Genomic DNA, 12,032 nt, shown 5'->3' with positions numbered 1-12,032 from the left:
TCATGTGACTAACAATTATCTATAAATAGAAACCCGCAAATTCCAAATGAAGCTGGTTCACCCCCCAAAAACATGTGATTAATTTGTTTTGAACAAAGTAAATAAAAGCACCAATGGTGTTCTAAAAAAGATCCATAGCACCCAGTATTTTTTTAAAATGAAGTTGTCGATCACTGTGCCAATATTACAGATTCTTCACAATAACTGAAAGTGACTTCAAGGAGCAATGTCTATGAAAGAGAAAGGACTGCTTTCATTTGTTTTATCTTGAATCGAATATTAAAGCCTTGTAATCCATTAAAGTGATACACTGACTATCCTTCGGGTACTGTGTTGTTGCCGACAATCACTCATCCAAGTCGGGAGGATATGGGACAACAACTGTACGAGAAGAATAAATTGGCTCTTACAGAATTTGATGCTGAGACATTTAACATGAAAGACTTTAAACACATTTAACAGATTGTTGGTACATTATTACCAACAGCTCCATCTTATTCTGGTAGAGAGGCAATTTTTAACAGTGAAAAACAGCATATACTGTTGTAACAGAACCTCTTATGATCAACAAAAGTGATCGATTTTCACACACGATATTGTTCAGCTACATTTTGCTAATAGTCACAAATCAACACAAACAAAAGAAAATACTTTTAAAAAAGTATATCCCTACATGTGCAAGTACTTAAATTGGCCTAAAATTTTGTAAGTGTAACAAAGCTGTCTTGCTGAGGTTATCAAAAGGATGAGGCTAGTGACAGGGAAATAAAAACAACTTTAAACTGCTGACATTGTCACATTAACTTAAGTAAATGTGTGACTTGTTACTTAATTGCATTTAAAAGACCTCCAATCTCCTTTTTTTCTGCAACCTGGCATGACTGAATTATTATTTGTATTGTGCATTAGAAATGCCATTTGTTTTTAGAAACAAAACTCCTCATTTTTGGTACTTCAGGTGCATAATCATTGTTCTGCAGTCGATTTGTCAACGAACTCTGAAATCTCATTTATCCCATTTATGTCGACGACTTTTTCAGACCCCCAACATAATCGAGATAAACAGGTTTGACTGTAACAACTGAATCATCCAAATGTATTTAAATGCCATTTCACTACTCTATTATACCAATTCTCAAAATAAAAGTATGTGTCATCATGCAATAAATAAATCTTACATTTGTGACTTAAATGACCATATCATAGACTCACACACGTTATGGTCATATGACAATAAATAGGCAAAATAAATGACTCTTCCATCTGTGCATGTGCTGGCATTGGGGAATAAAATATGTGTTACATCTCTGGCACAAATTTTATTCCATAAGGTAACATTTCACTCTCTTGACTAATCACATGGGGAAGATTCTATCAGTCTGGTTTCTATCCAAATGCTCTTACCTACGTTATCTGACTTTCAAAAAGGCAAACACAACATGTCAACATTCTTGATGCTGCTTCTACCAAAATTTTCTTCACAAGTCTCCCTCCCCCCCCCATAACCTTCAATCATTTTTTTGATAAGATAGATGATTTGCATTGTTATGCCTCTCCTGCATCAGATTCTACTCCTGTCTATGATGAATTGCTGCATATTTATCTGCTTGCCTAGGCTAGCTTGTTAGCAACATAACACTTTATCCATTTGTTACAGGCTAATTCAATTTCTAGCAGGCTATTTTAATTTCTCGCCATATGTGATGATCCTTTTAGTTTTAAGAAAATTATATTTCTGAGAGAATACATGCCCAATCGCATAACATTAGGAATATTAGCCTGCTACCTCCCGAATCCAGCCGTGTGAAAGACAATAATCATCTCTTCCTGTGTATCTCAACAGACAACGGGTAATAAATCTTATCCATTTCCTCCCTTGCCATCAACAGGTGACACTAATTTTTTGGCTGAGTGATATACTAATAAGGATGTTCGCATGGCAGGGTGATTGGGAGGGTTTTCAAGTAATGTCATTGGGTAAGTATTCTCAGAGGAACATAATTTACTTAAAAATTTGCTTTCTCCTTCAAAAACGTTCCCCCATCCCATTACATTAGAATAGGTAATAGCAGGAAGGACTTGCTAGCATCCTGCCTCTACCTTAGGTATCCTTCTAGGGAATGATGGTTGGATTCTCCATGTGAACGATGAATACTGAAATCTTACTTACAAAATTGCACTGGCAAATCCATAGAATCTAACAGGCTGTGTTGATTGTTTTAGTTAGGTCTTGTGGCGTTCTGTACCGCAGCTGCTGGATGTACCCGATTCAAGGCTTGCCTCAGCGGTGCTAAATCTCTGAGATAAAAGGCTGACTCTGCAAGTCAGCCAACAACTTCCATTATATCTCATATCGAAAGATTAAGTTCGAATGCAAAGATTCACAATGATGGCTCGAATCTCATGAGGTAATCTTCTTGAGACAACTCTGATCATGTGATACCTCAAGTGATGCTGAGTGTATAACCCACTACATCCATGAAGCAAGGGCTTATGGATGATATACTGTTTGCTGGCTTTCACTAGAATGGAGAGGCATTTGTGTGTGCCATGGCTTGTCTCTGGATTTCAAGTAATTGTTGAGAGTATGAAAAGAATCTTGCAAGGTGCACCTCACGACCTGCCTATTGAAGACAGCAAGCAAATGATGACTCTATGGTTACTGAGGGATTGTAACCAACTTTTGACTACAAAGACTGGTTATGTCAAGAGGACCACCAAACCATCTGATCTGAACTGAAGATAGTTCAGGTTGGTGGAAAGGGCATGTAGCTTGCTTACCAGCACGTGGAAGCTAAAGCTATCAGGAAACATATCTTGCATGATAGAAACTTTAGCAAAGTGTGGGCTAGAAGCTCGAATTTATACAAATTGAGCCAAGTTAAAACATAGGATAGGTTTCATTTTGGAAACAGTGACGGATTTTGGTTGATTGAGATCAAAATTGCCTAAAAGATTCAAAAGGTCTTCATCATGCCCAATATCATGTCTGCCATGATGCTGGAATGTGTCCAATGTCATGTCTGCCATGATGCTGGAATGTGTCCAATGTCATGTCTGCCATGACGCTGGAATGTGTCCAATGTCATGTCTGCCATGATCCTGGAATGTGTCCAATGTCATGTCTGCCATGATGCCGGAATGTGTCCAATGTCATGTCTGCCATGATGCTGGAATGTGTCCAATATCATATCTGCCATGATGCTGGAATGTGTCCAATATCACTGAGCAGTAGCAGAGTGGAAGGGCTTTTTGCGCATGATATTCTGTCCATAACTGAAGGATTAAATTGTTTGTCCCACATGGCAGTCCTGATAAGAGCCAAGTGTGCAGAAGAAGATAGTCTGGGCTGGGACCTGTGACCATGGTTGCTTGAGATGATTTGGTTGGCCGGAATCTTCCTGGGCAGATCGCTCACTAGATTGAGCAGAATGGCGACCCAGGACTTGTCTCATCTGAGAGGGGCTATAAGAATCAGTTTGCATTTCTGACCCCATAGCTTCTGGATTATTTTTGTATCAGTACCATGGAGCCTAGGCAAATATTCACAACTGATTGACAGTGCATCCACGGCCCAAGCTTCTAGGTCTGGGACTAGAGAGACAAAGGTGGGTAACTTGTGATACCAAATTGTCACAAAAATGTCAATCATCAGAAGCCTCCAAGGTGTGCAGATCTGTGTGAGGACTGATTTATGGAGAGACCATTCAGTGTGAAGGACGTGACTCTCCTGGATAGAATTTGCCAACACAAGGAGTCTCTTGGGAATGTAAATTGTACACTGATATGGAGACTGTTGCACCAACGTACAACCTGTCAAAACCAGAACACACAGGTCGGGTGATTTGCTTCCCCCCCCCCCCGTTTGAGGAGATAGGTCACCACCATAGAGTTGTCAGATGTAATGAGAATCATTTTTGTCTGAGAGTTGATTTTTCCAGAAAGTGAAGGTGTTGATGACAGCCTTTGTTTCTAGAAGGCTTATGTGACTAGGACACTCCGCTGACTCCCACATGCCACTGATGGAAGTGAAGTCTCGCGACAGGTAGGCACCCCAAACATATGTATCAGTGTTGATACATACTGTTATTTCCACTTGGGGCTTCTCTCTTGTGATCCCCATGGTCAGCCAACCTAGGTTGTCACTGACAAATGAACGATCATATCTCGGGCACGATTATGACTGTTAAATCGAGGGGACTTGATAAAGAACTTTTTTCCATTGTGCTAGCTATGTCATTTGTTAAGGGGTACATAAAAAGATTACCATGCAGGAACAAGTCCTCTGCTGCCACAGTGAATAATCTGAGCAGTTACAAGAACTCTCTCTTGCTGAAATACAAGTCCTGTTAGAGGCTGACCTGATGATTTCAATCATCCAGATTATACAAACATGAAGAAGTTGTACCAGATTCAGGATTGTGATAAACTCCTTTCCCAGATGGGCAAAAAGCTGGGATGGACGAAGATCAGACTTTTCCCGGAGCACTAGAAAACCTAGAAGATTAAAATGTGAGAGAAGATCATTTCTGCCTTGGTGCAGAATAGAACTTACCAATGTTTCTGGAGGATGTTGTCCTGGTACACTGTCATTGTAAATGCAGATGTCCAGAACAGGGTTAAGATGCAATTCATAACCTTGGTAAAACACCAAGGGCTAATGTGATGTCAAAGGACAGGCCTTTGAATGGATGAACAATGTTGCGGCAAGCAAACTGAAGAAATTTCATAATGCTGGTTGGAGTGACATGAAAATATGCATTGGGGAGATAGAGACTGATGGCATACTCTTCGGACAGAGAGGCAAAATGATCTCACCATCTCCATCTTGGCTTTCTGAGGTCATCAATGCTACCAGTCTCCTTAATTCTAGCTGACTGGGGAAGGAGCCAGAAGGAAGCTATCTCCTCCTACTCGCTGAGATCTTCTTGTTGTTGTTGTAGGGTTTAATGCCATTTTTCAGCACACGATAGGCTACACATGGTGGCCAGTATTAATGGTGGAGGAAGAACCCAGGAAAACACCCGGAAAGAACCAATGACCCATGAGAAGCTACTGGCAGGCTTTCTCACATACACACATTGAACTAATCTGAGACTCAAACCCATGCAGACAGAGGTGAGATGGCAGTGATCCATAATGGAGAGCGCTTTAGACCACTCGGCCACTCGGGGACTCTCGTTGAGATCTAATGATTCTTAAACATTATAGTCCTTGAGTAGTAGTAAGGCGGTGGAGGGCATTCTGAGATAGCTAACACCATATAAATGTCCTTGACAGCAGCTTTAAAGCTAATATTCACTCTGCTCCATAGTGAGATATGAGTATCACTGATCTGAAGGAGATTCATCACACGCACTGTATCAAGTCTCAGTCTGGGTCTGCTTACAGCGCTGGAGACGGCAAACCAGGTGGCACTGAAGATTCGATTCCATCTGCTTTGAAAATGTCACTAGCTCTCTCTTGTCAGGGTTAGTAGCATATTTCTTTCAAAATGTTCAAGGTTTTTTCAAGGTTTTTCAAGGTTCTAAATCATGTTTTTCAAAATGCACTATTAATTTTAAAGGAAACATAAATGAAACTGTAAGTAAACACAAGTTAATACTTACCATTACTCCATACAAGGAACATTTCTTGCAAACTTTTTTAAAAAAATATAAAAAAATAAAACAAGTCAGTAGTATGATCAATGATATCTTTCCCATTAATATTAAACATCCTACACCTGGGCATTAGAATAATGTAGTCACTGAACAAAGTTCATTTTACTTTGTCTACACTACACTATTTACAAAGTCCAAAATATTTTAGAGTGAATTTTTCAGTTCTTGTAGCTTGTCATCAAGCTGTTTTTCAGGAGCTCCAAGTTTAGCTATTTTGTCCTTTTCACTTTTCATCAAATTTTCCTATGGATCTTTGCTTTCAATGCATATTCATCAGCAGCAGCTGTCGCTGTTTCAATGTCTTTTCACTAGCTTATTTCTTCTTCACTCATCCCCATAAACAAAAAAGTAAAGATATTTGTTTTCTATATTATCGCTTATTTGAAAACAGCGTATAGATATTTTAAACTATTTCATATTAGATATAATAATACTTCTCTCAGCTTAGCTGTATTCAATATTTTTAGATTTATCTTGTTCATTGCAATTATCGTCTGTCCTATTTTCACTCAATCCCAAATTAAGACTATGTCCAGTTTCTATTTTAAAACTTAAATCTCTGTGTTCACAGGCATACCTCATTCGTCAAAAATGATTTCATGCTGAAGGCTTCTTGTTTTGCCTGTATTAAGTGCCATTACAAGAGCTTTTTTTCCAGCTGCATGTGACCGTGGTGCACTCTCTCCCACTGCACGCAAATCAATATCCTTCTGGCATAATTTGCATTTCACAAAGCTCTTCTGAGAAAAATCTCATAATCCAAACTTTATATTTTTCTTTATCTAGCCACCAAGGTTTGAATCGGCAGCCAGCCATGTTGGAGCGAATGATTCAAATTTAAACCACTGCTACATCCGGGCTTTGTACAATTGAAAGTTCAAATTGTACAACTGCGCAGTGGCCAGTTGTGGACAAATTTCTGTTCCACTTTTTTTTAAAATTTAATTCTGTATAATGAAAACTATTAATTACTTTTGTTTTTATGAAAATCAAGGCTTTTCAAGGTACCCAGACAACATTTTGAATTTTCAAGGTGTTCTCAAGGCCTTGAGGGAACAATTCATTTTTCAAGGCTTTTAAAGTTCCCCTACAGACCATGTCTTGTGGACAAGCAGTGAACATATGGAATGGTTTGCCCAGCAAATGGTCGCCCTGGATACTGGTGGTATAGAAGACGGTCTGGCTATCAACAGTACAAACCTCTCGAAGGACCTTGCTGGATGGACAGGTTTCTTACCTAAGTCTCTATCAATAAAGTGGTATGTCGCTGACGGTATGGCTAGACAGATGAATCTGTCACTAAGATCCCCGTAAATCATAGCTGGTTGGACCGTTTCAATGAAAAGTTCCCCATGTTGGAACGGTTGGTGATAGCCGGTGACAGTGTAGTTTTATTATGTATTGGATCCAGTACAGACCCCATGCATCCTGATTTCAGGCCCGAAAACTATGCTCAGACATGTGAGGGAGACTTGTGTCCACTGGCCTGTTTAAAATTGGGAGACACTTCCTCAACAAGTTGGAACTGCAAATGATGAACTAGTTGGTAGGGCTGTCTTCCCATGCTGGATGGTCAGTGGCAGCTGGTAACATTGTGGATGTATTGAGTTGGATCATATAAATATGGTACAAACTCCATACATCCTGACCTACAGGCCCAAAGGCCATGTCAGGACATGCTGGGCAGGGGGGAACTTATGCCCACTGGGCTGCCTAAAATTGGGGGACACTCCCCCAATTAATCAGAATCACCAAAAATAAACTTTAGATCATATTCCTCATCTTATTCTTTCTTTCCTTCCCTTCAATGACTTATGGACAACTGCCTTGAAATCTGCATTTCATGCATTTAGTACATTTATCCTGAAATGATACAAGAAGAGAAAACAAAGCATAGATTAGCAATTCAGTATGTAACTAACTAGTTAATACTGTAGCCCAGACTTCCTCTGATCATGCCTTACACACGCTGCATGTCACAGATGATACACACTTAGTATATACAAAACTTTGAAACTGCATTATTGCATTTAGATGATATTCTGCTGAAATGACACATGAAGAGAAAACAAAACATAAATTAGTAATTCATCATGTTACTAACTCGTTATTATATATATATATATCCCATTACTAATGGAGTAATTGTAAAAAATGTGGCACACTCAAAACTTATATACTATGCTTTGAACTTCTGCATTTCATGTATTTAGGTGACATTTCAACTGAAACGCTTCAAGAAGGGAAACAAAAGCATAAATTAGTAATGCGGCATGTAAATAACTTGCTAAAACTTATGGAGCAAGGAAAAATAGTCCAAGTTGTCCATACTGGTAATAACCTTGCAAAATCACTCCAATTAGGCAGAAACTGTAAAAATAATGTATACAACCCGAAGCAGAATGGTTAATCCATAACAATAGATCCAAATGGAATGTTGGATGGTTCCATTATTGACTTGGATTGTCTGGGGTTAACAGTACAGCAGCGAAGCTAAAAACTAGCGACACCTGGCGGTGACAAGGGGAGGTGATAGACTCAAATTACTGCCTTTTGTATATTAAAATAGACAGGAAAAGACTATTTTCATCTTTTAGGAGGGCTGGATTCGTGAGGTAGCAGGCTAATATTCCTAATGTAATGTGATTTGGTGAACATATTTGAAGGAGAAAATGGTTTTAAAGGCTTTTGGAACAAATTTTTGAGTAAAACCAAATAAGCACATTAATCATAAATTACATGACATACACAAATAACATTGGGTAGCCTTCTTTATATGCATATTTGACATTTTTCTGCCATTACATGAGTATTTGCGAGTTGGTCTTTGAATGTTCAGACATTCTGAACTTAAGACTCTTTTGGTTGCTGAATAGGCATATATATATTGTACAATAATATAAATATATTTTTTAATTTCTCCAATGCTGTTTACTACACACTAGAACTTTTTCATGGTTTCTCTAGTTTGTGTATCTTCATCCAAATCTGAGTGCAAATCAGCACCACCTGTACAATACTGAAAGGTCCCTAAGCCAAAACTCTTTTTATCAAACTTCATCATATCATGTTCAGCATTTTTCTGAGCTGAAATTGAGCAAATATATTTCTACTTTTAGTAATGGTAGCTATGTTTGATGACTGAACAGCTTCATATGCCTAAATCTGAAAGCTGTTCAAACAAGGACACTTTCTGTAAAGTACATGTATTGTCAAATTGTAATATGCAGCAATTTAGAAGTTAAAGATTCTCTGTTGTTAATATTTGGTGGCAGATTGGTATCTTTTGTGCAGTGTTAAAGGCTCTTTATGCCAGAATGCTTTCTGCAAAATTTGGTCAAATTCTGTTGTGTTGTTTTAGAGGAAGTAATTTAAACGAATTTCCTACTTTAGCAATGGCAGTTATATTTCACAGCAATCTGTCAGCATTTGTACAGATTTGTGAGCTTTAATGCCAGAATTCTTTCATTCCAATTTTGGTAAAATTCGGATGAGCAGTATGGAGACAAAATTAAAATTACCATTGTTGGTAGACAACTGACATCTTAGTATACAAAACTGGATAGTCCTGATACCTATATTCTTTCAGTTATATCTGGTCAAATTCTATTTAGCGTTTTTGGACAAAAAGGTGTTACAAGTTTAATAATTTCGTAATGGTGGTCATATTGGATGAAATTGGTCTGGTGGTTTTAGAGAATATGTTGAAAACAGCAATTGTTACTGGATGGATGATGTATCACAGATGAAGGGTCATACCATAAGCTTTATGGATTGTTGCTGGATGGACAATGTATCATTTCTTTTTGTCTTTTTCAATAAAACTAAATTACATACATCAATTCATGCATACCATTTCATTCATGCCATAATTTTTTTTAAGGGAAAATATTGTAAATGTCATCTGTCTTTTGTCTATTTATAATATATCAGTTTTCCATGTGGTAGTTAAGTGCTCGAGTGACACTTGGTTGTTTAGCCATTTCATTCAAAAGCAGTTTTCATACCATCTCTGAATGATTTATCATTATCACCATTTTACAATTTCACACTCAAAATTAACTGGTTAAGATCAACAATCAAGTGATATTACTGAATGACTGGCAGGAGTATGCACCATGCAAGAAGAGCTTAATAACAGGATGACTGGCAGGAGTATGCACCATGCAAGAAGAGCTTAATAACAGGATGACTGGCAGGAGTATGCACCATGCACAGAAGAGCTTAATAACAGGATATCCAAGTCTTGGTCATAAAGGCATTATGTTCTGATATATTTTATAATGACAGACACACAAAAAATCTCTGTGATCATGAGTATCTAAATCTGATTTGTGGAAAATTTTACAATTGTTTTTTTTTTTTTTGGGGGGGGTCAAACTGGTTAATTGTTAGAAATAGAGGAAATTGTTACAATGCTGTATTATTTTGTTAGAATAATGTTTGATTCTGAAACATGGTGAGTAAATGGGAGGATTTCATGTGGCATCATGATGGACCCTGACCATACAAGAAGAGGTATGCTGAATGAAACAAATGATGTGGAAATGGCACAGGTGCACTGTCAACCTAAAGCTCTGCATATTTATAACATGTGGCCTGTCTTGTACTTGATCAGATTAAAAATACATATCTATGCCATTTTGAAAACATACTGGAGAATCTGTAAGCCATCTCTTCACTTCTATCATCTGGTTCAGCTGAACGCCACCACAGAACTCATTTTTCCGATCAGCACAATGTTGAAGGTTGATGATGTGAATAGAACTTTGTCCATTTTTCTTTTGGCACTCATCCTCAAGGGGACAGGGTGGTCCCAACACAAATCCCATATTTATGGGGACCAGCACACGTTCACAAAGACGATACAAAGAGTGATAAACATCCAACAGCTTTACTGATTTCTCTTCCCTGAAAATAGGATGAAAAATGACCAATGTAATTTTTGTACCCTCTAATTCATCTACATGCTGTCAATCCAGCAAAACTGTAAATATTTCAATCTGGTACATTTAATCTCTTTCTTCTTATTGCAAGTTTTAAACATTTCTTTACATAAGAATCTGCTAAAGTTACAATTAATAAATTTAGTGATAATTATTCATATACTTGGTAAAAACATGAAGGCCAAGGACTGCATTTTGAGCCCATGATTGGAGCATTGTTGCACAAAGTGTTATCTTGACCTCGAGAATAAACGGTAGAACAAATATGTTGCAGGAAATATTATCTTAATTTTATAATGATTCACCTTAAACATGAACAAGGTGAATCAAGGCAGTTATATAATCAAATGAAAGAAAATATAACACCATGCAAATTTACAAAAGCTGTAACACTGACTCCAAGGAAAAAGTGGTGCTGCAACATTGTCTCAACTTTGTAATGATTTCTCCCAAGTATGAGCAAAATCCATCATGTTGTTTAGGAAATATAAGTAACTAAAAAACTCCTACCAAAATCTTTTCTTTGAACATGGTCAGAAAAGCAATCGAACATGTCAACGAATGAAATGCTTAAGTTTAAGGTCAAAAAGGCAACCGAACATGTCATTGAATGAAATGCTTAAGTTTAAGGTCAAAAAGGCAACCGAACATGTCACTGAATGAAATGCTTAAGTTTAAGGTCAAAAAGGCAACCGAACATGTCATTGAATGAAATGCTTAAGTTTAAGGTCAAAAAGGCAATCAAACATGTCATTGAATGAAATGCTTACATTTAAGGTCAAAAAGGCAATCGAACATGTCAATGAATGAAATGCTTACGTTTAAGGTCAAAAAGGCAATTGAACATGTCAATGAATGAAATGCTCACATTTAAGGTCAAAAAGGCAATCGAACATGTCATTGAATGAAATGCTTAAGTTTAAGGTCAAAAAGGCAATCAAACATGTCATTGAATGAAATGCTTACGTTTAAGGTCAAAAAGGCAATCAAACATGTCATTGAATGAAATGCTTATGTTTAAGGTCAAAAAGGCAATCGAACATGTCAATGAATGAAATGCTCACATTTAAGGTCAAAAAGGCAATCGAACATGTCATTGAATGAAATGCTTACGTTTAAGGTCAAAAAGGCAATAGAACATGTCAATGAATGAAATGCTTAAGTTTCATAAAGACTGATGTCATGTTAGAATCTATCAATAGATGCAATGAAAAACTCTAACCAAACGATAACAAACAGTCAATACCACTACTGGAAAAGTGACTGCTTTGTCTCACTCTCTTACTAATATAACCTGAACAAAAATTTATAAAATGTATACCAAAAAAACACGAACACTGATCCTGGTGTTGCCTTTCTTTTCACCAAAAGAGTGACACCTATATCACATCCACACTTTCCAGGTGGGAAACAAATTTTTATT

The 12,032-nt window shown here is 37.4% G+C and overlaps 1 protein-coding gene across 1 annotated transcript in view; it reads right to left on the bottom strand.

The window, feature by feature from the left end:
• The window catches only part of LOC149792584 (uncharacterized), a 92,665-nt gene that overhangs the window by 22,060 nt on the left and 58,573 nt on the right, over positions 1 to 12,032 (bottom strand). The window contains exon 9 of the mRNA XM_089971211.1: positions 10,319 to 10,574. Within this exon, the coding sequence (XP_089827337.1) occupies positions 10,319 to 10,574 (256 nt within the window). The remainder of the gene's footprint in view (positions 1 to 10,318; positions 10,575 to 12,032) is intronic.

The sequence above is a fragment of the Sinohyriopsis cumingii genome, chromosome 9 (genome assembly GCF_028554795.1).
Source record: "Sinohyriopsis cumingii isolate HCF-2022 chromosome 9, ASM2855479v2, whole genome shotgun sequence".
Classification (NCBI taxonomy): domain Eukaryota; kingdom Metazoa; phylum Mollusca; class Bivalvia; order Unionida; family Unionidae; genus Sinohyriopsis; species Sinohyriopsis cumingii.
This window is presented reverse-complemented; position numbering and strand designations above follow the sequence as displayed.